The sequence below is a fragment of the Hylobates moloch genome, unplaced genomic scaffold, assembly GCF_009828535.3.
Source record: "Hylobates moloch isolate HMO894 unplaced genomic scaffold, HMol_V3 SCAFFOLD_12, whole genome shotgun sequence".
NCBI classification, from domain to species: domain Eukaryota; kingdom Metazoa; phylum Chordata; class Mammalia; order Primates; family Hylobatidae; genus Hylobates; species Hylobates moloch.
In genome coordinates this window covers 61,741,435-61,768,343 of record NW_026652287.1, presented here as the reverse complement: position 1 = coordinate 61,768,343, position 26,909 = coordinate 61,741,435, and the positions used below count along the sequence as shown (strand labels likewise).

The window sequence follows — 26,909 nt, the reverse complement described above, 5'->3', positions numbered from 1 at the left end:
AGTGGCATGAGACCTGAGATCCTCTGTCAAACATGTGCTCCCTAAATATTGAACCTGGGCATGGCACAGTGGCTCACACCTGTAATCCCAGCATTTTGGGAGGCTGAGGTGGGAGGATCACTTGAGGCCAGGAGTTCGAGAGCAGCCTGGGCAACATAGCAAGACCCTGTCTCTACAAATATAAAATAAAATAAAATAAGATAAGATAAGATAAATAAAATAAAATTAGCCAGGTGTGGTTGTGCACGCCAGTAGTCCTAGCTACTCAGGAGGCTGAGGCAGGAGGATTGCTTGAGCCCGGGAGTTTGAGGCTGCATCCCGCCACCTGCCATCTGGGGACTTGGGGAGCTTCTGAACCAAAGGCCTCGCCCAAGAACGAAAAACCAGGCTTTTCCTCAAAGAAGCCTTAAGGCAGGATCTCCCAGAGTTAGTCATTCCACGGGACACCCTGGCAGTTTCGGTCAAGTTCTTGTCCCACCTCTACTATTATCTGCTTAATCGTTTTCTTTCAATTGACTCATTTTTTTTTCCTTTAAATATATGTTTTAAGATGCTTTTTATTCTCGTCATGAATGAAACCCAATCTAATTTGCCATTAACAGACATTAGCGCTTTAAAATAAATACCTAGTGCATGAAGGAAATATGCTAGTGGGGTACTACATAATGTCATCCCATGGACTCGTATTGTGCTTTGGGAAATGTGAGCTCAAAAGCAGCCCCTTCCCTCCCCTCGCCCCTGCTTGCCCCTCCAGAAAGCTCCCTGCATACCTGGCTTGCTTCCCCCACACCTTCCTGGGGAGGATAGAGACAGGGTGCCAGCGTTCCTTAGAGGGACAATGTGGCCTCTGGGTTGTGTTGAACTAGGATCATCTGCCACTCTGGTGAGCCTTTTTGTTTGTTTGTTTGTTTCTTTGTTTTGAGACTGAATCTCACTCTGTTGCCCAGGCTGGAGTGCAGTGGCGCATTACAGATGTGCACCACCATGCCTGGCTAATTTTTGTATTTTGAGTAGAAACAGGGTTTCACTATGTTGGTCATGCTGGCCTTGAACTCCTGACCTCAAGTGATCCACCCGCCTCGGCCTCCCAAAGTGCTGGGATTACAGGCGTGAGCCACCGCACCCGGCCTCTGGCAATTCTTTTTGTTTCCTGGTCATGTGGTTTGAGCCTCTCTGGATGTATCTGAGGGTAACCCGGTTTTTATTGTTGTTGTTGTTTTTTTGTTTTTTTTTGTTGTTTTTTTTTAAAGAGCTGGGGTCTGATATGGTTTGACTGTGTGGATATTGAATCATGGGGGTGCTTTTCCCCCATACTGTTCTCATGGTAGTGAATAAGTCTTATGAGATCTGATGGCTTTATAAGGGGAAACCCCTTCCACTGGTTCTCATTTTCTCTCTTCCCTGCCACCGTGTAAGATGTGACTTGCTCCTTCTTGTCTTCCACCATGATTGTGAGGCCTCCCAAGCCACATGGAACTGTGAGTCCATTAAACCTCTTTTTCTTCATAATTACCCAGTCTTGGGTATGTCTTCCTCAGCAGCTTGAAAATGGACGAATCCCAGGTCTCACTAGATTGTCCAGGCTGGACTTAAACTCCTGGGCTCCAGCAATCCTCCCGCCTTATCCTCCTGATACACCACCACACATGCACCACCACACTGGCCTTCTGATCCTTTTTAAAAGCGGGAGTTTTTGTTCTAGGGCCAAGAAAGGTGTCATCTCTACGGTTGGCATGGATTAGTGAGATTGGGTCAGACGCGAACAGGTGTTGATCCCAGAATAAGTCAGAGAACAGTTGGCCAATGGTGCTTGTGTTTACACAGCTCTTCCCAGGCCTTCCAAAGCTGGAGCTCCCTCGCTTGCTCAAGGTGCCAAACACAGGTCTAGAGTCACAGATTGTGAATTTCCCTCAAGGTGGGTACTGTGAGCTTTGAGTTTCTTTCTGTTCTGTGTTGTCAGCCTCCCAGGCACCAGTCAAGTTCTGCCCCTGGTGTCCTGTCCTTCTTCCTGGGAATCAGTAGAGAAGGTACTACTGGAGGGGGTCACTACAGGGCCAGCTGCTTGGGGAGGGGTCGACTTGCCCTGAAAGCCCCAGTGAGGGCAGTGGGAAGTCCCAGCACAGGAGCAGGTGACAGGCGCAGCCCCCAACCACCCTTGTTATGTAAAGGATTTATCTTTCAGCAAGACGGTGCTCCAAGCCAGCGCACAAGGGGCAGTTAGTGAAAGCAAAGAAAATAATCAAATGGCATTCTGCCTCATGACCTACATCACAATAAATTCTAGGTTGATTGATTAAGTAAATGTGCAAACAGGAAGCCCACAAAAGATGATAGAGTTTATGTAATCATAGGGGTAGGGAACGACTTCTTAAAGGAAGAAGCCATAAAGAAAAAAATGTAACAGATCTAGCCAATAAAAATGTAAATTATCTGTCCAGAAATGCCATAAAGAAAATTAAGGAGCAAAGGGGAAACTTGTTACATAAATGATAGTCAGATCCACTGCCTGTGTTCTTCCTGTATAAATCCCTTAAGGATCAATAAGAAAATGATGAACATTCGCATTTTTTAAAAAAGGAACAAGCCATTCAGAAAGGAAGAAATGTGAGGAAGTAGACATGTAAGCATGTTAAAATTTGTCAGTTCATCAGTGAAACAGTGAAATACTTTTGTGTTTTACCCACCAGATTCCCATTCCTGCAGGCAGATGGGCCCTGCGGTGCACTGCTCAGGACCCCAAAATCCTTATGAGTGTTCAGGGGTCCTTTTTGCAGAACATGCCCTGAGAATTGGAAATGTGCATTTGCTCAATAATCTCCCTTCTAGGAATTTAGCCTGAAGACAGTGAAGAGGCACAAGGCCATGGGTGGCCATCATACAGAGAGGCAGAAGAAGCCTCCATCTCTAATAGCAGGAAGTTGGTTAAGTAAATTAGAGGCTGTGGTGCTGCTCATACAGCCATTTACTTATTCAGTCACTCAACAGAGGTATACCAAAGACTTCTGATGTGCCAAGCATTGTTCTGGTCTCTTGAGGGATACTACAGTGAACAAAAAGATAAAGCCCACGCATAATGGGAGGCTAGAGATGGATGGATGGATGGATGGATGGATGGATGGATGGATGGATGCATGGATGGATGATAAGTAGGTAAGTAGGTAGATATAGATGATCATCACCTTGATAGATGATGGATGGATAGATAGGATGATGGCTGGATGGATAGATGATAGGTAGGTAGGTAGATATAGAAATAGATGATTGACAGAGTGATGGATGAGTAGATAGAGTGATAAATGGATAGATGATAGGTAGATATAGAAATAGATGATTGATAGAGGAATAGATGGGTGGATATATATAGATGGATGGGTGGATATATATAGATGGATGGATGGATGGATAGATTAGACAGACAGATATAGAAGGATGGATGGATGGATAGATGGAGGGAGGGATGGATCAATGATAAGTAGGGAGGTTGACAGAAATAGATGATTGATAGAGGGATGGATGGATAGATGGGTAGATGGATGGTAGATAGAGGAATGGATGGATGGATGGGTAGATGGATGATAGGTACGTAGGAGGTAGATGGATAGATAGATGATAGAGTGATGGATGGATGGATGGGCAGTTGGATTGCACTTAGGTAGATAGGTAGACATAGAGTAATGGATGGATGGATGGGTAGATGGATGATAGGTAGGTAAGTAAATAGATGATAGATGGATAGGTGGATGGGTAGATGGATGATAGGTAGGTAGATGATAGAGTGATGGATGGGTAGATAGATTATAGGTAGGTAGATGATAGGTAGGTATAGAGTGATGGATAGTTGGATGGATGGGTAGTTGGATGCTAAGTAGGTAGATATAGGCAGATGATTGATTGATTGATTGATGCTAGATAGGGATAGCTAGAGAAACATGTCAGATGGTGGTGAGGGTTACAGGGGAGGGAGCTACCTTTATCCAGGGACTCAGGATGCCTCCCTGTGAAGGGGAGGAGAGACCTGAAGGGGGAGAGAGAGCATGCTGTGGCTCTCTGGGGTGGACACCCCAGGCAGAGAGAAAAAGCTGTTCCAGTGGCCTGGTGGGAACTTCCCTGGCAGTTCCAGGAGCAGCACGGAGTTCGACTAAGAAGGCAAGACAAGACGGGAGTAAGGGGGAGGTGGGCTGCCGATGGGAAGCCAGGGTTGGTGTGAGCAGAGGAGTCCTGTGATTCTACTTAAGTTGTGGAAGGATCCATTTGTGGAGCACACTCTGTAGGGGACAAGGGCTGAAGCAGGGGGGCCAGCCAGACCACCATCACCATTCACCATCCCTAGCCACCATCCATCTCCCAGCGGGGAGAGAACCATGGCCTGCACCAGGGAGGGAGCAGTGGTGGTGGGGAGAAGTGGTCAGATTCTGGACATAGTGACAGTATTAAATATAAAAATAGGCCAGGCACAGTGGCTCACACCTGTAATACCAGACCTTTGGGAGGCCAAGGTGGGAGGATCGCTTGAGCCCAGGAGTTCCAGACCAGCCTGGGCAACATAGCGAGACCCCCATCTCCACAAAACATGTGAAAAAAATTAGCTGGGCATGGTGGTGCATGTCTGTAGTCCCAGCTACTCAGGAAACTGAAGGGGGAGAATCACTTGAGCCCAGGACTTTGAGCCTGCAGTGAGCTATGATTGCACTACTTCACTCCAGCCTGAGTGACAGAATGAAACCCTTTCTCTAAAAATAAAAATAAAAACAAAAATAAAAAGTACATACATATATCTGTTGATAAGGAAAATGTTCTTTGCTTTAACAAGAACCTTCAGTGGGTCAGCCCAGACCCTGCGCTGGACTGGGCTAGGCTGTTTGTCCTTACAGACTTGTTTCAGCCCAGTTTGGGCCCCATTCACAGGTATGGAGGGGAGGAAGTTTCAGGACAATGACCACGAAGATGTGACTATTCAGAAAACTTGTTGGGCTTTGTCTACTAAAGCTGACCCCCCAAAAACCCTGTGACACAGCATTTCCACTCCTGGCTGTTTGCTCAACCAGAGATGCATGCATGGGCCCCAAAAGACTGTACAAGAACATTCATGGCTGTATTACCCATAATAGCTATGATCTGGAAACAACCCAAACGCTCACCCACAGAAGAATGGAGAAACACACGGGGGCCCACCCCCGCAGCAGAACACCGGCCAGCAGTGAGAACCAACCAGGGACTGCTGCCCACCTAGACGGGTCCACAAACATTGTGGCAGTGGAAGCAGCCAACACCAGAGACCATATTGTTTGACTCCATTTACATGAAGTTAAAAAATAGGCAAACTGATCTATGGTGATAGGAGTCAGGCTACCCCTGGGGAAGAGAGACTGACCAGGAGGGGGCCAGGCACGCAGGCGTGCACAAGTTGTGCCAGGCCATTGTGCTGTGTCTGTAGGATTTGGGTTCTTTTCTGTATGTACGTCCCACTTCCGTAAAAAGGTGAGTTTCTTTTTTTTTTAATTACAGCTAATCATTTTTATTTATTTATTTAGAGACAGAGTCTGGCTTTGTCGGCCAGGCTGGAGTGCAGTGGTGCGATCTCGGCTCACTACAACCTCCACCTCCCAGGTTCAAGCAATTCTCCTGTCTCAGCCCCCTGAGTAGCTGGGATTACAGGCACCCGCCACCGTGCCTGGCTAATTTTTGTATTTTTAGTAGAGACGGGGTTTTACCATGTTGGCCAGGCTGGTCTCGAACTCCTGACCTCAGGTGATTCACCCACCTCAGCCTCCCAAAGTGTTGGGATTACAGGCGTGAGCCACCACGCCTGGCCACAGCTATTATTTTTTAAATAATTATTAAATATTAATCTGTGTTTATACATTTAAAAAAATGCCTGGAAGGATGTTCAACAAAATATTGGATAGAGAAGACCTCTGGGTGTTAACACGACCAGTGACTTTTTTTGTTTGTGCAGAGAATTTCTAAGACTTCTCCATGTACATATAAAACATAAGTATATTACAGTCTGACGAGCCAGTGCTTTGGGGACAGAGAAGGAGATAGAATGTTTTATCCAGTAACTGATCCAGGGAACTCAGAAACTCAACCTAATCAAGCACGTTGAAAATAAAGGGGAAGATTTGTTAATTGAATGTCATGTTGTGTCCTCAGTTATGCTTAATACAAGATAGGCAATTTAGAATTCCCAATTATCCAATTAAAATGCTAATTATCTTGTGCCTTGATAAGGCAGCTCTCAGAGAGAGGGTGAGCTGCTCCTGTCTGTTGTGTCTCTTCCTCCTGCTGTGACCGCTGTCGTCTTGGCCGCTGCCCTTGCCTGTGATTGGCGGATCCCCCCTTCCGGGCGGGGCCTCAGCCTCCCATGCCTCTCTCAGACCCCAGCTCCTGCTTTCCACCAGCTGGCCTGGGGCTCCTTCGCCCAGGACTTGGTGGGCCGGTTGTCCTTGCAGACCCTTATCTGCTCAGTTCGGGCCTCGTGCATGGGTGCGAGGTCAGGGCCCCGGAAGGCATTAGCCATGGCATCACCCACTGCCAGTGTTTATGGAGTTGAAGCTTTTCCCTGCATCTTCTTCAGCCTTCACAGCAAGCCCCGAAGTCAGCACTGTTCCAGCCCCCACCTACTGACAGACCTGAGGCTTCAGAGGCATCTGGGTCAAGACCATAAGCTTTGCAGTCGGAGACCCTGCGTGGACTCCAAGCCCGAACACGGATTCAGTGGGTTTCCTGACCCCAACCTGTCATTGTTCTGACTGCAGCATCCTCCTCTGTGCAGTGGGAAAATCCCTCAGCCCCCAAAGGGTTGTTGTCATGCTAAATGCTGCTGTTGGCTGTTCAGTTTCTCTTACTGGAGCAGCTACACAACCTGCCTCAAGCCTCAGACTGAGTGGGCAGCAGGGCCTGGATTGAATCAGTCTGCCCACCCATCCCCACAGTGCAGTGCCTTGTGCGGCCCCCTGGAGTCAGAGAGAGTGATCTGGGCAGCAGTGGGCTCCAGGAGTGTGACTTTATCTGCTTGCCCACATGGAGATGGTCCATGCAAGCCCAAGAAGCCTGGCCCCATATACCCTGTGACCATGCTGGCTGGCCTTCTGGAAGCCCTGGTGGGAAGGTGTTGCCCCAGGTCAAACAGTCTCTGTCTGTGGGCCGGGACTGGGGTAGGAGCGGCGGGAAGAGGGAGTGAGGAGCTCTGGGCAGCAGAGCAAGCTGCTGAAGCCGAGCACTGCATCTGCTACAGACGGCCTGTGTCTGACGCTGCCATGTTGGTGCCAGCTACACAGTGATGCTGACCAGCTCTCCGCTAGCACCAGTTTTATTAATCATGCATTTCCAGCTTTAGTCCGAGGCTTCAGGTCAGTCCCTTCTTGGTGACATGTCACGTGAATGCCTCTTGCTCATTTCAGGCACTCAGAGCCTCAGTGGGTGCTCATTCCTAGCTTTCTCTCTGTCCTCACGCTGGGGCCTGGGGAAGGGGAGGCACGCAGCAGCCCCCCAGTTCACTGCCAAGTCCCAGTACCTGCTCTTTGGAAGACCCACGGGAAACAGTGCTAAAAGAGCCAGGACCTGCCTGGGAGTTGGGGCAGAGCCTTGGATAGGTCGCTGGTACCACCCAGGCGGCGATTCAAAGGGTAGGGCTTGGGCGCCTTCGCCTGTGCCTTCTGATGACCCACTGGTCACCCCAGAAGAAGAGCTTGGAGCAGCTCCCCTCCTTCCATGGGAATTCAAGAAGAATGTAGCATGTGCTTCTGGTTCCATGCATAAGGAGCTATGCCGGGGCTCCACTGGTAGAAACATCCGGTTTTGGCTCCAAGTCCTCCATAGTGGCTGCTCCCACTTTGGGGACCATAAGACACCCTCTGCTCAGCCTGAGGTGTCTCAGGGCATCCCCTGCAGGACTGCATGGCCCTTACTCTGAAAAGGATTTTCCCTTAGTAAGTGGTGTATCACATTAATTACACAATTATGGTCATGTGTACCCAGAAAATATCGCAGCAATTACTTAAAATAAATGTGAATTATAAGCAACTTAGTGCTGAGACGACTGTACACAGCAAAACTGCTTGGCCCCAAACATCATGAGGTACTTCTCACTCTCTGTGGCTCTCTCCCTCTTACATGCCCCAGTCCTGGGCGCACCCTGGGAAGGCGGGGACCCTGGGTCAGCTCTGTGAGGGTGAGGGGCAGCCGTGAAGGGATGGTGGGCACAGGCGCCCTCTGTCCAGCCAGAAGCCTGTCTGTGCGCACGTGTCCCGGTAGCTGGTGCAGAGGACACACCTCCGCGTTTTTGCTGGTGAACATCCTGGAGATGCTGGGAGTGTGTGGGCCCAGGAAGGACTTCTGTAGAGAACTTGGCTGCCTGGAGGGTGCGGGAGTGGGTGTCCCGGCCGTGGACCTCTGCAGATTCTGTTTGGTTTTAAAGGAATAGTCAAGAGGCTGTTTCTCAAAGCCTGGCACAGCATGCCCACGACCTCCTCTCCTGCTGCTGAGGAGGGATCCCCATTCTCCAGCCTCCCTCCAGGCCTCTGAACAGTGACGGCGATGGCTAGGTCACTGTACACAGAGCTCCTTGGGTGCCAGGCACCATTCTGTATACTCCATGTATGTTAAATCATTTGACTGGCATAGCAGCCCTGGGAGGGAGGCACCACTATCATCCTCATTTTACAGATGAGGAAACTGAGGCATGGAGAGGCCATTCAGCTGGCCAGCGGCAGAGCCAAGATTTGCCCTTGAGATTGGTGTTGAGTCCCAGAAGGCTGGGTATGTGGGGCCCAGAGCAGGGAGCCCAGCACAGGGACCGGGGTGCGGAACACTCTCCCCACCTCAGGTTTGTAACCCCATGTCCTGACTACCTGCTTTCCTAAGCCCTCCGCCCAGCTGAGGGGGCTCCACCAGCTCTGCCCATTTTCGCTCCCAAGCTTCTGTTCCCGGCCCAGCCTCCCATCTCCACCTCTTGAGTACCTCAGATCCACTGAGGCCCAGCCAGGTAAAGGGAATGATGTGGCCAGGGCCACCCCTTACACTGCCTCACTAACCTCTTCGGCGCCACCCCACCCATGCTCGAGGCACATAGCTTGGCCGACACTTGCTGCCAGGCAGCCCTTCCACCGCTGTCTGGGCAGCTGCAGCATTTTTATAGGACTGTGGCTCATCTTCATGTTAGGTGATAAACTTCTGAGGGCAGGAGCTGGGCCGTGTGCCCGGGAGCGCTCCACGGGCTGGATTTGTGGGTCCCAGCGGGAGGCCCAGCGATGCGGTCTCTGGGGACCCCATTCCTGCAGATCTGGGTCTGGGAACTTGCTGATCCTGCCCCATTTGTCATCTCCTGGCACTGACAAATGTGCCTGCCCCCCTGACATTGCAGTAACTCCATCCACCTCGTTATTCATCACTCATGCAGATTTCCCCAGGTTGCTTAAGGGCTCTCTCACTTATGCCTGGATACAAGCCTCTTCTACCCGAGTCTTGCCTGAGAGAAATTTATAGGTGAGGGTGTTAGAGGAATGGCCACATAAGGAAAAACAATGTCGTTGGCTGGGACTTAGGCAGACCACGGCTTCCTCTCAGCCAATCAGGAAGCCCCTCCCTGCAGCTGGGGAGGAGGTGGGCACTGGGCTTGAGCCTGGCTGGGGTGTGTGCACCACCCCATCTGCCTTCCAGGTGAGCAGGAGGGAGCAGGGGCTGTTAGACCCAGCTGGTCCGGGGCTGCACGATGTGAGTCATAAATTTATGGAAGGAGCCTGTGGAGATGGTCGCGGGGGGCGGGGGCGGTGACACTCTTCCCTGTCTTGCTGTCTGCTGCCCTCTGCTGGAGAGCCTGTTCCAGGTGTTAATTATTTTGGGTGGGTAGTAGCTAGCCTGCTCTAGGGATGAGTTGGCTGGACCTGTCCTGCCTCGCACTTGGAGGAGTTGTGATGCTGCCACTGCCATGGCATGTCAGTCATCCATGGGACAGGCTGTCAGCCTGTACTCATAGCCCACACTTGCTCCTGGTCATCCCAGCACCACTCGCCGAGCTCTGGCCCAGCTGTGCGGGGCCGCACGTTGCCTCCACATCAAGCATGGGCCCCAGTTTGGAGCGTCCACCCCTCAGTGCTCACTGCTTGAAGATCAGAACTGTGCCGCGCTGGGCTCACACGTATCCACAGGCCCCCTGTGCTGCCACATCTGCCCAGAACTTGGGTGCCCTTGTGCGTCCACACCCCAAGCCCAAAGTCTACAGAAAACATGGGCTCATTTTGCCCACCTGTTATTGCCACCAAAGCACCAGTGTGTCCTCAAGTTGCGTCAGAAAAGGTCATTTAAAACAAAATTCAGGACTGAAGTCCACTGTGAAGCATTTCAGACACTTTTAGGCTGGCGTGAATATCCAGCACATGGTGCTCCTCCTCTTTCCAACTCCTTCCCATGGAATAGTGTGTGGAGTTGTCAGCATGGCCGGCAAAGGTGACCAGTGTCGGGCTGCACTTTGCAGGTGAAAACTGGGTCAGCGTTTCTTTAGTTTGATGCTTCTGTGAGCTGTGCCTTCTTGAAAGTACTATTTTTTTCTTAAAAAGCAGCAAAGGCATTCAAAGACAGTTGTCTCCACCGAGTGGGTTATGCAGGGGGAAGCTTGCTGCAGGCGAGAGAGTCAAGTTTCCTCACTGCCTCCCCTTTCCGATTTTTTTTATTGTATTGATTGATTGATTTTTTAAGAGATGGGGTCTCGCTGTGTTGCCCAGGCTGGTCTTAAACTCCTGGCCTCAAGCAGTCCTCCAACCTTGGCCTCCCAAAGTGCTGAGATGACAAATGTGAGCCACTGTGCCCAGCCTGCCGCTCCTTTCTTGTAGAATATGTGAGTTCCTCTGCACATGTGGATGGCATCTCTGTCCCTCTGCCTGTCTTTTCCAAAGCCGGCCAGTCCCAGTGCAGCCCGTGGTTGTCTGCAGGTCACCTGTCCCACAGAGGCCCGCTGTCCCCATCATGTCGAGAATGACCATGTGGCCTCTGAGGTTCACTTCTGTCGGTGCAGGATCACATCTCCCAAAGCCAAGGGAGCACCCCTGTTCCACGGCATGGGTCAGGCCTCTTCTCGGACTTTCTGGGAGGGCACCACAGAGGTGTGAAGTGGCTTCTGAGGCCGCCTGTCTGGCCTGGCGCACAGGGCTTGCCACGTGGGGCACTGGCCTTGCCTGCCTTGGTAGGAACGTGCCTGGACTGTGGCGAAACTCAGCGCTGAGACTCCCAGGAGTGAGGTGGAAGCCGCCTCCTGAGCGCTTGCACCACGAATGCGGGGGCGGCTGAGGAGCGGAGCGCATGGCTTCCTTGCCTCTCTGGCAGTTCCTGAAATCCTTTATTTTCAAGAAATATTTCACTCGCAGATACCCAATTATCCTGTGAGGTTTGGAAGGCAAGTCTGAAAGCTGATTGAATCTACCACAGCCGTTCCTGCATAACAACTGCTTAATATCCAATCATGACAATTATACATAATTTGTGTTGACAGTGCCTAGAAGATGAAACTCCCCCGTAAGGACGTTCTTAAGGCAGGCCTGGAACATGCAGGACAGGATCGCCATGTGGCGTGCCCTTGGGCGACCGCAACGACTGCCCTAGTCAGCGGTGGGCGGGTGGGGACCACCTGGGCCTGTCTCACCTGGTGGCAGGTGGACCAGCTGTGGTCCGGCAGGAAAGCTACGGCCGAGGCCTCAGGGAAGGGGTGAGGGCAGCTCCCCACCACCACACCCCTCACCAGCTAGGTTCAGTAGAGGAAGACCAGGGCAGAATGGCTCAGTCCCTTGGAGATCAAAGACCCGTGCAGCGATTGTGCTACCATCCGCCATCCTAGAGGCCTCCCCAGTGCTGGCTGTGGGCTCAGCCTGGGGCCAGGGCTTGTCTTTCTCTCCAGACTTGGCTGTGGCCCCACCTGCTCAGGGTGGGAGCTTGTGGAGAGGGCCCAGCCAGCAGGCGGCTCGTTCCAAGGAGGGAGAAGCAGGATGTGTGCCCCAGGCCTTGCCTCTCCCACATCCCTGGAGACCACCCTTCCCTGCCCCACCTGTAGGAGGCCTGTCCCTTGCCCCTTCCGCCCACAGCTCCTGTGCCCTCTCCCTGGGTGGGCGCAGGCCGTACATCCAGCCCCTCCTGGCAGGGTGGGTGGTGGCCACTGGGCACAGAGTCACAGGGAATCACTTCCTCCAGCTCTGCAGAAATGTGTGGCCTCTGCCCCAGCCCACCTTCCCCCAGGGCCCGGGCTCCAGGAGTCCCATCTCTCCTGATGTGCCTGGGAAGCCACTTGCCATGGCAGTCAGTGGAGGCTGGCAAGCTCCTCTGGCAGGTGGCTGCGCCCTGCTGGGCCCCCAGCTTCTCCGTCACTCCACACTGGCCTCTGAGATTCTGCAGCCTGTGGCTGACCCCCAGGCTGTAATCCTCACAGACTCAAACTGAGAGCTTGGACCATTTTGGGGTCACAGCAGGGGAGGACATGGGCCGAGGGCCTTCTCTTGGGGTTCATGGGGCTCGTGGAGTGGGGTGTGCCTGCTCTGGTGCCCCAACCCTGACGCATCTCTGCCCCTGCAGCCTCTTCGAGCACTACTGCTACTCCCGGGGTGGCATGCGCCACAGCTCCTACACCTGCATCTGCGGCAGGTAAGCGGGGCACCCTGGCTCCCCTGGAGGTGACCAGTGGGAGGAGGTAGGGCAGTTAGTGAGTGGGGGGCTCCACCATCCCCCAGCTCAGCCACACTTGCTCACTTACACGCCCACACCAGCGCCTGGCCCAAGCTTGGAAGTCGCTCCTCCCTCCCAAGACTCCAGGAGCTGAGGTGGCCTCTTCCTGCAGGACCTGGCACTGGGTGAAGGAGGCAGCATGGCCTGCCCACTGCAGAGGGGCTGCTTGGCGTCCCCTCCCTCCTGTCCCCAGCTGGTCAGCACAGCAGCTAAGCACAGGAAGGCCACTCGTCCACATGGGCACACACAGAGCATGTGGGGACTGGGTTGTGAGCTCAGGCTGGGCAGCTTCTGTGTGCAGCAGGGATGGAGTGTGGAAGGGTCAGTGCAGAAAGTGGTGGCGGTGTGTCTATGTGTGGGTGTGGATGCGTGGGGACCAGTGCTGCTGTACGTGGGTGTGCGTGTCACTGTTGGTATGCCTGCTCATAGCACATGGTGGCGAGGGGCAGGGCTCTGTGTGGGTGTGTGTGCTTGGGTGTGTGCCATCAACACATGGCTGGGTGTGCTTAGAGGCACACACATGGTAGAAATGACTGTGATATGGGATCATTGCCATGCTGTGTGGGCCATGCACAGCGGCGTGTGTCCCTTGGGTTGTGTCTGCCCCCACATGCGTCCTGGCTGTGGGCGTGGCCCCCTCGTCTCCCAGGCTCTCCCAGCCAGTCTCCCTGCTCTCTGCCCCTCGGGTCTGGCCCCTGCCCGGCCAGGATGGAGCCAGGCAGCTCTGCCAATGCGCACGTCCCCGGCACATGAATAATACATGTGAAATCTCAGTCCTTGGAAATGTTCTTCTCTGGTGGATGGAGAGAAAATCATTATTTGTACTTTTATGATTCCCGAGACTCCTGAGCAGGGCCATAAATATTACACCCAGGTGGGGGTTTTTCCCCCTGCTTTGGACAGACTTAAAAGTCCTTTTTTTCTTAAAGGCATCGCTCATTAGGGAAGCCTTTTCTGGCAGAGGAGCAAGGATCCTCTTGGTTTCCTGTCTCTCCAGCCCGGTCAGGACGCCAGGGCAGCTCCAAGACAGCCGGGGCCCTTTCCATAGAGGCCCTCTTCCCTTTGGCCACCAGGAAAGGAGGGGTTCCGTAGGGCCCTTCTCCAGGCGCAGGAACTGCTGTTCCCCTTTTTTGCTCTTTTTTTAATTTAAAGACAGGGTCTCCCTCTTTTGCCCGGCTGGAGTGTAGTAGCATGATCATAGCCCACTGCAGCCTCCACTTCCCAGGCTCAGGTGATCCTCCTAGCTCAGCCTCCTGAGTAACTGGGATTACAGCTGTGAGCCACCTAACCCGGCTAATTTTTTTGCATTTTCTGTAGAGGTGGGGTTTCACCATGTTGCCCAGGCTGGTCTCGAACTTGTGGGCTCAAGTGATCCACCCGTCTTGGCCTCCCAAAGTGCTGGCATGACAGGCATGAGCCACCGCACCCGGCCCATTGCTAAGCTTTACGTGTGCTCCCCATGGTGCCCACATCCCAGCCCAGAGGGCAGCCGCCTAACCACGCTTTCAGCCGGGAGGCTCTGCCACAGACTGAGGCTGGTTGCCAGCCATGTGGCTGCAGGGTGACAGGGCCATCGTGTCCCCAGGCCTCACCTCTGGCTGTGGACCTGGTCCAGCCACGCCTGGGCCTCTGCTGGAGGTGGGGACCGTGCTGCTCATGGGCAGGGGATCGGGCATCCACCCCCTCCTCCAGAGCCTGCTGCAGAAGAATGGGCTTTGATTCACCCTCCCCTGGCTCTTTGCAGTGGTGAGAACTCAGCCGTGCTGCACTACGGACACGCCGGAGCTCCCAACGACCGAACGATCCAGAATGGGGACATGTGGTAAGTAGGGCCAGCGGCCCTGGCTCTGTGTGTGAACAGCCAGTCCAAGGTTGGACTCAACTTCAAGATGGACCAGAAGCCTCTGGGTCCCTGTCCTGAGAGGGCTGACCACAGCAAGTCCCTGGGCTTCTTGGCCCAGACTTCTCTGCCAAGGACATCGGCCTGCGTGGTGCCTTCTCCAGGGCCAAAAGCCTGCACCCTCCAGGGAGCACTGAGAGAGGGCACAGGAGAGGGGCCCCCGATGGTTTCCTGTGGGCCATGGGATTGTGGGCTCTCTGAGGGGGCCTGAACCATCCCCAGCCTCTGCCTAGGCTGTCCTATCCGTTCAGGGGGCACCACGCTCACATCTTTATGTCTTGGTGCCAGGAGGGCAGGCCCCTTGGTCTGGAGTTGGGAAGACCCCAGGGAGCCTCCCATGCTCTGAAACCTGCCATCCTCCTGCTGCAGGAGCCCATGGCCCATGCGGCCCTGCGTTCAGCAAGTCAGCAGTGCTGACCTGTGGCTGCGTGCAGGGCTTTCCTGAGCACGACTTGCTGTGCTCACAGCTCTTCATAGAAGCCATGACAAGGAGATGTGGGCAGGCTCTGCAGCCTCCGCCCCTCAGGTAGGCTCTTCTCTCACTGGAGGACTTGCAGCCCTACCCACAGCCCCACAGCCCCTCGGTGTGCAGGGCAGAGCAGCTGGGCCGCTGCCCCGGGGCGGGGAAGGGGTGTGTGAGTACCTGCAGCCTGGCCCCTGCTCAGTCCCTCCGCGTTCTTTGCCTGTGCCCTGCACGTCAGATGTCAGCCAGGGCCAGCCCAGGCAGTGCAGAGCTCCTGAGAGCTACCCCAGTGCTGGGGCCCTGGGGCTCAGCCACAGCTACGCAGGCCCTGTCTTGGCCTCCAGACATTTCACTGTGGTCACTGACTAGCAGAGGAGGTGCCTTGTCCTTCCCAGTTCTTTGGTGCCCTTTCTTCTATGGCAGATGCACTTGAACAAGCCTCCCGCAGAGCCCTCTGCCCCCCGGCAGCGTGGCATGTTCTCAGGCTTGCGTGGCGCCCGGCTGGGCTGCCTCCACCTCCCCATCAAGGAGCCACCCCAATGTGCCAGCTCCTCCCTCCAGCGGGAGTTCCTGTGATGGCTGCTTACCGGCCTGGACCCCGCCTCGCCCTACAGCAGGTAGTGGTGGGATCCCACCCCCCAGAGTCCCCAGCCATGCCCACTGAAGGACAGGAACCCACATGCCCAGACCTACGTCCAGACGACCAGCTGCCCGGAGAGCGTTGAGCCATCAAGGCCGAGTATTTGCAGGAACACACTCAGTCTCGGGGCCCTCCCTGCCCTTGGGCACATGGCCCGCTGAGACTGCCCGGGCTCCCCACTCACCCAGGTCCATAGCTGATGAGCTGTTCCAGCTTGAGCCATGCTAGCAGGAGCCCAGCTCAGACCTTGGGTGGGGCCAGCACATGCCACCGCAGTAGGGCTGTGTTAGGAACGCGGCAGGTTGAGGGTGCAAGCGGAGGCAGGCCAGTGGAACTGCCGCCCACTGCGCACTGGGCCTCAGTGGACTCCCTGGCCTACCCGACAGCACTGGCTCCACGGATCCTGGTTCACTCTGCCACCACAGTGAGCCCCACAAATGGTGGGCCAGTCCACTCCCCACTGGGTAGCCACCATGCTCAGGGCTGGGAGGCTCAGAGCAGAGCTCAGCTCTCCTCCTACATGCCTGGGGCCATAAGGTGACCGGGCCCTTCCTCTGGATCTCTGTGGATTTTCTCACCCACTCCTTACCCTGATCCTGCGATGTAGGCACCTCACCCCATGTGTGGGCCAAGGAACTCTGACACAAGGAGGGCACCAGGCCCAGGTGTGAGGCCAGAGGCACTTAGGGAAGGAATTGGCAAACTCAGACTTGGCTCGACAGGGGACTAGAGCAGGAGAGGGTGGCAGCCCTGCCCCCACACCATGGACCCACCAGTGGCTCCAGACACCACCTGGCCTCCTGAAACTTTTTAAGAGACAGTCTTGCCCTGTCTCCCAGGGTAGAGTGCAATGGCACAATCATAGCTCACTGCAGCCTCAAACTCCTGGGCTTAAGAGATCCTCCCACCTCAGCCTCCCGAGTAGCTGAGACTACAGGTACAAGCCACCATGCCCAGCCAATTTTTTTATTTTTAATATTAAAAAGACAGGGTCTCACCATGTTGCCCAGGCTGGTCTGGAATTCCTGGGCTTAAGTGATCCTCTTGCCTCGGCCTCCCGAAAGTGCTGGGATTACAGATGTGAGCCACAGTGCCCAGCCCTGAAACCTTTTCTAAAGCTCTTTAACCCTGTAGCCCATTCTGGCTGGGCCTGGAGGACAGGACATGGGAACCCAGTCTCAGGGCAGAGGGCACATCAGTGGGTCCCCACAGTCCAGGGGGCATTTCTGGGTGGCTGGAGAGCCCTGTGCCAGAGCCACGTGGCCATGCTTTTCTCCTCCGTGGGCTCAGCACACCCCAGAAGAAGTGGCTGCTCCTTTATGACCCTCTTTATCTGCCCTGGAGAGGGTCCTGGGATAATCCCAGATGCTGTGACCTCGGCCCTCTGGGACAGCACATGGCACCTGCATCTCCCGGCTGCAGCTGTAGAGGCAGGAGTGATCCGAGGATGTTAATGCCAAGTCCAAATTGGTGATTTGATTTTTCTAGTGCTAACTTTGAAATGTAGCCAGTAGAATAATTATGAGTTTATTGTAGTCAATTTATTATGCAGCATTTAGAACAACATGTTTTGTTGATTACTGCTACTGCCAGATTGCTGGAGGCATTTATAATCCATTGTTGTATTGAAATTGATCTGCTGAGCGCCTACTGCGTTCGGTAAATAATAAATCAGTCTGTTATCCCAACATAAAAGCCACGATACTTCATCCTAAGGTATGAAACTAAAGCATGAGCCCAGCGTAGAATTCCCCCGAAGCCGAGCGCCTCCCAGAGCAGTGCGCCTGCTGCAGTGGCCTGTTCTGGGTTTTAGTCCTTTGACTGGGGGAAGACACCCCAGAGATATTTTAGCTTCTAGGAATGGGATTTTGTGGGGAATCAGAGCTGGTCCATGGCAGCCAGATTATACAGCTGTACTGGAGAAGGGTGGGGGTACTAAGAGGAGGCCAGCCTTTTCCATCCCTCTCTCCACAGTCCCAGATACGAGCACTCCCCCAACACGCACACACATGGATACACACACAGGGAACTGACCGAGGCTGTGCTGCGTGGCAGTGATCACAGGGCAAGCCCCTGCCTCCCTTTCTTGCAGTGGCCACCTGGCACAGCGTGGGCCCTCTTCGGGCAAGAGCAGCAGCCCCGGTGTCCTCACCGAGCTGGGCAGGCCAGGCCCCGATGCCCACTTCCAGCAGCTGGTTCTGCAGCACAGGCTGGAGGTGCGAGCCACAGGCAGAGCTCCGGCCAGGCCTGGTTTATTTTCAGACAGCTCCCGTCCCGTGGTTGCCCTGTTCTGTGTCTTCAGCCCAAAAGTGTCCTCCATGATATGTACACCAAGCGGGGTTTGGGGCTGGCTAGGCCCCCCTCCTACTCCTCCGTCTTTACCCTTCCAGCAGCTTCCCTGGAGCTAGGCTGAGTCCACTGTTGGCCACAGTCATGGCCTGAGAGGGCCTGTGAACCAGACACCCTGGTTCCTGCTTCAGGTCAGGCTTGTCAGCCAAGGACTGAGACAGACATCCTGAGGGCCGTCCCTCACCCCCAGCCAGCCGCCCCCGAGCCCCTTCCCGCTTCTCTGGGCGTGATCCCACCCCACCCACTCGCATGCACGCAGGGGTGAGGGGCGGGACTTTGTGGTGGCTGTATACACCCTCAGCCTGGTTCAGAGCCAAGCGGCCCCATGTGGGGCCTGTAGCCGCCAAGCCTCTGGGGGTTTTGCTGTTGTTCTCAGAGTCTTTTCCCGCTGTGATCCTGGGGTTTGCCATGAACCCCATCTCCAAGTCACTGTACCAGAGGGGCCATTCGCTGCTTTTTTGTTTTCCTTTATAAACCCCCTCGGGCAGACCTTCAAGAGCAGGGTTACAAAAGCGCAGCACACTTGCTAATTAACACTTTCAACATGTTCACACGGATCGAGGTGCCTGAGATCACTGGAGGCCATTCCTAAGTGGGAGGCCCCAGAAGACCCCTCCCCACTCACTCCAGCCCCGAGCAGGTTTGTGTGAGCACACAGGTGGCCAGGACTCATCCCCCTGCTCCTCCTGGTCGTCTTCTGAGCCCCCATGTGCTGCCCCGTCCTTCCACAAACAGCCTGGGCTGTGGGCACCAGAGCCACTGCAGGCCAGCAAGCTTCACAGCTAGGGCAGGGGGTGCATGGTCCATGATTCTGGGAAGCAGTGCGCCCAGAGAGGGCCCACCCCTTGCAGCACTCCGGGCCTGAGGCTGCCCCAGGTCCCAGAGAGGCTCACCCCACAGGGCAGAGGTGGAGGGCTCTGGTTGGGAAAGCAGCTGGGACACTCCTCCTGCCTCCCTCACTTCCTGATCATGTGGTGGGGGTTGGAGGGGGGGGCCTTAATCTACTGTGGCCCCTTGCAGAATTTCTAGAGCACGTGTCCCAGGATGCCCCAGGCCTTGGTTGCCCCAGTCAGGATGCAGCTGGTGGGCAGCGAGCCGGTCCTTCCAGCACTGGCCAGAAGAGGGCAGTGTTGTCTCAGGACGATGGGCCAGGCCTCTCCCCTGCTGGGCCTGGTCTTTGTGTTGCTCCTGGGCATGGGGGGTGGGTGGCCAGCCTGGCTAGGTGGAGAGACCTGTCCCAGCCCTCACACTCAGCAGCCACCAGTGCCCTCTTCCCCTCCTTCCCTGCCTAGATAATGGCGAGCCCTTGCCCCTGCAGGCTGTGGGGTGCCTGCTCACCCAGGACCTCAGCAGCCACCTTGGCCTCACATGGGCCCTGCAGCCTGGGATGTGGCGAGCCTACTCACTCCTGCTGTCTACTCAGCCTGAGTCTGTCTGCCACCATCGCGCTGCGGCCCCCACAGGTGGCAAGCTCCTGGGGACCCCCTCGCCCCGCTCCACCTGGGGCCCGATGCCTTGGTGAGCTCCAGGGTAGAGCATTGCCCCCAGGCCTGCTCTCTGCTGCCTGGCCCAGCCCAGCTCTCCCCCACCACCTTGCTGTTTCCTCCGAGGGAGACTTGTTGTCACCAGCCAGCCCTGCCCTGAGCACTCTGCGGTCTTAAAGACATGCTCTTGGGACCACAGAATGCCCTCAGGAGGGTCCAGACCCACAGGTGTGGCCATCCCATCCCATCCCCGTTAGGAGCGTGCTCTCCATTCTCACCCGTCCTCATACACATGGACAGGCCTGGTTATGAGCAGACACCTGCCCACACGTTTTCGGTTTGTCTCTTGTTTGTGCTTCGTGGCTGCACCCTCCTCAGCTGACGCCATGACCCACAGTTTGAACAGCACTTGTCCAGACATCCCGGGTGCTCCCAGACATCATGAGACACTGGTCACCAAAAAAAGCAAAATGCAGCATGTGCTGCGCGTGTGACTCTCTCTCCCGCCTGCCAAGGCCACTGCCCTGACGCCCGGGCCTCACCCCACTGTGCTTTCCTGGCAGCTGTCCTTGTGTCTCACCCACCTCTGGACGAGGCACCCCACAGTGCTCTTCTGGGACCCGGGGACCTCACTGGTGCCATGCCTCTGTCCATGTCATGCATAAAATGGCAATGCCAGTTCCTTCCAGACACCCAGGAGGCCCACAGCACACAGCTGCTCCCATCACCCACCGCGTGCCCCAGGGATTGCTGGCTCTGGGAACCAGAAGCTGCTGCTGTCATGGGCTGGCGTCATGGGCAGCTTTCCTGTCTGCCGAGGCCCTGGAGGAGTGGCCATCACATGGGAAGGGAGCAGAGATGCCCAGGAAGGCACTGGAGAGAGGTCCCCTTGGTGGGTTAGGCCATGGCATGGGGAGCCTCAAAGACTCCGAGTGGTGGCCTTTGCCCCTGCTGGCCACGCTTGGAGCTTGGCACTCCATCTGTAAGGCCTGGCTGGGAGCAGGCAGCCGGCCCGTGCACCCTGGAGACCACAGCTCGCCACCGTGTCTGCAGGGGCCGCCCACTGCGGCACACGAAGGGAAGAGTGACCCGTACGCCTCCCTTTCTGTCTCACACTGAGGAGAAGCAAGGGCTTCCTGCTGCTCAGCAATCCCCCAGCCTGGCCTGGGACACCGACCAGGGCAGCTGCATATCGGAGTCTGCAGTGCTCCTGCAGCCCCGAATATGAGCGCGTGTAAACTGTTGGATTGAACAGCTAAGAGCCATGCCACTACTCAGGAGATTCAAATGAAACTGCAAACCAAGTCCAAAGTGTCTGTCATATAAACATTGCAGCATTTCCCCCAGAAAACTGTTCCCAAGCCTTCTGTCACTGGCCGACCCATCTTGGAGGCCTTCTGCCTCTGGGCTGGCGGGTCCCTGCCGTGGGGCCCAGGGAGGGTCTGGGTGGGCCAATGGTGGCAGGTAGCCCGGGCCCAAAGCTACCCAGAAGGAGCCAGAAACAGAGCCCTCAGAACACATGTGGGGAGTGAGACCCCAGCACGTTGCTTGGAGATGCGTCCTGTCTCCCAGATGTCTTGTATTATCACAGACTCACTCGGCCAAAGATGGTAGGGTCCCCAGACAGCCAGGAAGGAGGGATCCTGCGTTCCCTGTTGTTGATTGAGCCAATGTATGACCGAATTCTCCGTTGTCGGTTTGCATTCAGAGGATGGATGAAGTGGACGCAGAGGAGTGGGAGGGAGATGATTTATCAAAGCCATGGCTTTCGTCCCTGGATTCCAGAAAAGCTTGCATCTGAATAACTTATGTGTGCAGAAACTCTAGGGGGATTTTTTTTTTTTTTTTTTTTTTTAACGCAGAAAAAGATAGGGAACTGAGAGGAGCACGAAAATAGACTTCAGCTCCGTACCCAAGCCTCGCTGGGCGGGATGGAGCTGGCTGGCTGGGTGTATACTTCCCTCTCCAGAAAGCGGATCATTTTCAAACAAGAAATGCAGTTACAGTCTCCTACAAGCTGGAAGATAAAGTCAGGCTGGCGGATGATATCCAGGCACTCACCATCCCGTGGTCTTTCTGCTTTGCTGGCGAGAGTTTGGGGAACTGGGATCCGAGTCTGGTCTGCACTGGAGAACAGTCTTGTTTTTATACTCCTAGATGATTCCATCGTTCGGGGTATTCTTGTGGGCTTCCTGGTTGTTGTTGTTGTTGTTTTTTAAACAATAGTTCAGTTTCTGCTTTTTCTTTTGTATCAGCACAGTCCGGTAGGACTTTCTGCCCCAGCTGCTGTTGCAGGGTCACCTTCTGATTTGGCACCTCCTAGGAATCCGTGTCCCCCATACTCCTGGCCCTGTCCTCTCTGCCCAGGCTATTCTTGCATGTTCTAAAACCAACAAACCACAAACCATTTTTCTTGGTCGACTCTGGGGAACCTAAATGAAAACGCTTAGCTGTCCCCAGGCAAAACTGGGCCGTGGTCCATGCGGCTCCACTTCCCAGAGCTACAGCAGTGGGGGGGTCCCATTTTACAGATGGAAAAACTGAGGCCCTGAAGGCTGAGCTCTGCCATCAGGACCGAAGAACCCATTGCTGGGCTTCGAATTGTTTACCCTCCTGACTCAGGGCTTTCCTGGACCCGTGATCTGAGCCTCAGTTTCCCTTCAGTTTAGAGCTTCCATGTGCCCCGCCCTCCTGGCCAGCCGTGGGGAAGCCTAGGCCCTGTGCAGGAGTAAACTTCCAGGCAGTTGTTGGCCCAAGCAGCCCACTGCATCCAGAGATCCTGTGACTTTGACCTACCCTGAAGCTCCCTGTCGTGCAGGCGGGGCCCCTCCCCCAACCCTGAGAGTCACCTGAGGTGTTATCTGGACCTTTCTGCCCTGTTGACACTGCTTATGGTGTTTTGCAATCAGAAAAGACAGGAGATTAAAAAGTGCCCGGCTGGGGACTTTGGATTTCAGCAAAGCGTCCTGGCCGTGCATTCAAGTTTTTCCTTTAGAAATCTGCCTCCATGGGGCGGCTGACGCTGCCTGTCCAGCCACATGGCCCTGCTCCACGTGGGGGCAGGGTCCTCCACCCCCTGGCTCCCTCCCATGGGACAGGACCCCCCACAGGCAGGCGCACAGGCAGCTTCTGGAATGTTTGTGGAGTGGCTGTGTTTACCGTGAGAGCTGGGGTTTGGGTGAGAGGCCCTCGTGACGGAAACCGCGGCTGTGCCCCTGGCCTCAGACTTGTCAGGACTCACCCAGCTACAGATGGACCCCATGGGAAGCCCAGGGTGGAGCCAAAGAGGGGCAGCTGCACTTCCTCAGCCCTCCTGGCTCTGGTTCTGGACCCTGCAGACGTGGTGGGCTCCGGTCCTAGGGCTGGACCAGCCTCCCCTAGCCAGGGTCATCACCATCAGTGTCGTGACTTGGCCATGACCTGTGAAGGGGCTGGTGGACCCGAGGGTTCCACTCTGTGTCTGCTGCCTGCAGCCTCCCGAGGTGCCTAGGTGGGATGGGATGGAAAGGGGCACCACCTGTGCCCCTCCGCTCCCTCAGCCAGGCCCAGCCTTGTCCACCTGGGCTGCTTCCAGGGAGTCCTGAGAGCCAGGTTTGGATCCAGCAGCCCTTCCCGTATCCTGTCCCTTCCACACCACAGGATGAGCGGGAGGGTGCTTCTCCGCCGTTGCCCAGAGAGGGCCCCGAGGTCCTTTGCACAGCAAGGACAGGCCTTACTCCTTCCGGGCCCTGCTGTGCCAAGGGTCCCTCCCACGGGGCATCCAGAGGGCAGCCCCAGCCACCGTCCTCCTGCCTCAGCAGGCCTCCTGTCATCTGTCCCACACTGTCCCATGCCGTCCTGCCTCTCTGCTGGCCCCCAGGCCCCTCCCGTCCTGGACAGCTGGCACCTCTGCCCCATTCACACCCCTGCCTGCGTCCTGCTGGTCTCCGCCTGCCACCAGAGGGTGCCAGGGTGCAGGTGGACCCGGTGAGGGGGCCCACCTAGCTTCGGGGCACGTGGCCAGCAGGCCCTGGGAAAGCCTTGCTGGACATGAGGCTATCTGGCACTTTCTCCCTGCCCTCCCCTTGGACCCCGGCACAATATGTCCGTCCCACCCCTGTGGGCAGGGGGTAGTGTCGGGCACACCCCTCCAGCTAGGGGGCCCCAGAGCTGCAGCAGAGCCAGAGGCCCTAGCTGCCGACTGAGTGTCTGCCCAGATGCTCTGGGTCCCGGAAGAAGCAGGTGGTGTGATTCAGGCCCCGAGTTCTAGGCCATGCATCCCATCCGGGGCCCCTGCCCAACCCCCTCCTCCTCTGCTTCCCACAAGCAAGGCTTCAGCCTGTGTTCTGTGCTGGGTGCAGGGAGACCTGGGAGGGCCTGTTGGGGTGCTGGGTGGAGGCCACGCAGCGGGCGGGGTCCTGGGGCATCTCTGCCTCTCCTTAGTTCTCCAAGCAATTCTCCACAGCTGAGCTCTTGGAGGCCAGGCCACAGGGGCAGGGGTCATCTGCATAGGACAGCCCACTCCCCTCAGCCTTCCCTGCCTGGGCTGAGCCCTGAGCCCCTTTTTCCCTGGAAGACACAGGTCTTCCAGGATGGCTTCGGGTTTCTTTGCTGCCCACGCACCCGTGGGAGACACCAGATGGCAGTTCCCCACACCAGTCTCATTGTGAGGGGGAGCTGCATCCAGGACCCGGGCCAGCTGCCCTCGAATCCAGGACAGGTGGGGAGCAGTAAGGGTAAGAGGGGTGGTGGTACCCCAGTACCCACCTGCCCTGCCCTCCTATCTCTGCAGCCTGTTCGACATGGGCGGTGAGTATTACTGCTTCGCTTCCGACATCACCTGCTCCTTTCCCGCCAATGGCAAGTTCACTGCAGACCAGAAGGCCATCTACGAGGCGGTGCTGCGGAGCTCCCGCGCCGTCATGGGTGCCATGAAGCCAGGTGAGCAGCGGGGCAGTGGGGGGAGGCGCACCTGACGTGGCGTTGGGGGCGCTGCTGTGTGGCAGGTGCCTGCAGGAACCGGGCCTGCATTGCGTGACTTGAATCTGTCCACACTCCGGATGCTTAGTCCCTGAGATTCCAGTGGCATCAGGTCTCCAGGGTCACTCCTAGGAAACAAGGCTGACCACCAGGCAGGGACAGACAGAACCAGGAATTGGGGGGCTCAGGCCAAGGCCCCCCGATCTGGTGGCCTCCACCTGCGCATCTCCACTGGCTGCCAGCACACCAGCCTGTCTCCTGCTTTGTCTTTAAGCGGTGTCTACTCCAGGGAGGGCTCAACCCACTCTGGACACTGGCATGAGGTCAGAGCACGTTCACGTCCCGCTCAGCGCTCTGTGACCTTGGATGGAAAGCCCTCCTCTGGGTGGCCGTTTCCACATCTGTAAATGGGGAAGCAGTGACTCATGGAGACTGAGTTAAGCTGTGCAAAGTACCTGCAAGGCCGCCTGGCCTGTGGCAGTGCCCTGCAGGGGTCACAGTCACCACCGTGATGGCCATGTTGAGGCCAGGATGGGCCTGGTGTTTCTGTCTCCCAGCGGCCAGCGTAGGCCAACCTGTCCTGCCCCCACCCCTCCCAACCCCAGGCAGCCTGCACAAGCCCCACTGGTACATCTTGACCTCCCACTGCATGCCGTTGATGTCTGGCAGGGCGGGCAGAGGAGGTCCCCTGGAGGGGAGCCAGCATCCTCCCAACAAGGCCAGCTTTCAGGAGGTCCCCCTGGGCACCTCCCGCTGTCCCCATCCCGCTCAGCCAGGCTCCTGCCGAGTGACCCCTGGGTCCTCCATAGCCCTGGCAGGGGTGGAGTCCAGCACCCACAGGATCAAACCCCAGCTCTGCCCTGCAACAATAGAAACCGTTTCCCAGCAGTGATGGGAGGTCCTGGCTTGTCACCTTTGCCCAGAGGAGAGAATTGAGGGATGTGGTCTTGTCATGTTCTTGCTTCAAGCCTTCCAGGGCTTCAACACAGCACCCCTGCTGTAATTCTTGGATTCACCAGAGCCTGGGCAGGTTCCTATGGGATCACCATGTGCCGGCCACCCCCTAGGCCTGGCCCTCTACAGACACATGGCTCCCACGACTCTGACTGAGATCTGTTCGGCAGCTGCCAGGCTCCAGCCTGCAGTGCAGAGGGGCTTTCCCTGCCCACACTGGCCCGGGCACAGCTGGTCCCCCAAGGCACCCGGGTTCTGCATCTTTGGTTATAAGCAACAGAACAGTCTCCAGCCAATTCGGTCATTTGGTGCCGCCACAAATTCACAGAGGTGGAAAATCAGGTCTGGGCTGGGGCCAGGGCTGCAGCAGCACAGGACAGTGGCCCTGCACTCACAGCTGGATCGTCTGGCCAGGGCCCGCCCTCAGCACACAGGCTCCAGCCACCTTCTGCAGCCTGGAGTCCCTCCATCTGGGTGGAGGTCGGAGATCACCTCGTGTTGGCCAAGCCCTTGTCATAGTCCAGCCCCCCAGCTTGCCCCCACCCTCACCCACTGCCTCCCACCCACAGCTATACAGACCTCCAGAGAGACAGGCAGGCCCAAGGCAGCCCCCTGTGTAGGGGAGCTCAGGCGTCCTCCAGGAGCCAGGTGGGCTTACCGCGGGCAGAGGGGATAGCCCAGTAGAGCAAGGCTTCAGAGTCCAGGATGTAGGTCCCAGACCCACAGTGCCCCGAGCCCAGCCCCGGCTCTGCTGCCTGCTGGCCAGGTACCTTACTTAAGCCCCAAACAGGCCAAGGATAGACCCCTGCTCTCCCAAGGCAGCGTCCACTCGAGGGCGGGCCCGGCCAGCTCTGGACCGTGGCATCTGGTTAGACACGGAGTGCCCTCTGTTAAGGACCCACAGAGAGCTGGCAGCTGCCCAGTGTGCCCTCAGTGTTCAAGGAAAAAAGGAAAGAAAGATCTGGAGCCTCCAGAATGTGGCCTCAGAACTCGATGGCTCGGCAATCGACTAAACAGTCCCTGTGGCCCCACAGCCCGTTGCTGGGATGAGTTGCAGCCTCGATCGCTGGCCCAAGTGCTGCTTCAGAGGGGCCCTCAGCCACCGTCACTTTCAGATGAGGCAGACTGTGGGCAGGCCTTTGCAGATGGTGCCCAGTCCAGCCTCCAGAGCCCCCACCAGAGGCTGAGGAACCGCGGAGGGACGCTGGGGGCAGTGCCAGGCCCCAGCCCCACACCCTCATGCATCCAACAGGAAGAGAGCTTGTCAAACGCATGAGTGCAAGCAGGGGGACCCCAGATGTGCCCGAAAAGGAAGACAAGACAGAAAATCCAGAAGGCAATAAGTCCGTGATGGGGTGACAGCGCTGATCGGACTCACCTGGTTTAGTGGCTACCGAGGAAAACAGCATTTTGTGTGGAATTGCTTTGCTTAAAAAGCAGCAGGCTGTGGCTCAC

General features: G+C 56.1%; 1 protein-coding gene across 3 annotated transcripts in view; it reads left to right on the top strand.

Annotated features, from left to right (window-relative positions):
• The window catches only part of PEPD (peptidase D), a 134,879-nt gene that overhangs the window by 95,863 nt on the left and 12,107 nt on the right, over nucleotides 1–26,909 (top strand). For all 3 annotated transcript variants that reach the window (XM_032170396.2, XM_058425180.1, XM_058425181.1), the window contains 3 exons: nucleotides 12,556–12,624; nucleotides 14,450–14,527; nucleotides 24,313–24,461. In XM_032170396.2, coding sequence (XP_032026287.1) covers nucleotides 12,556–12,624; nucleotides 14,450–14,527; nucleotides 24,313–24,461 — 296 coding nt within the window. The remainder of the gene's footprint in view (nucleotides 1–12,555; nucleotides 12,625–14,449; nucleotides 14,528–24,312; nucleotides 24,462–26,909) is intronic.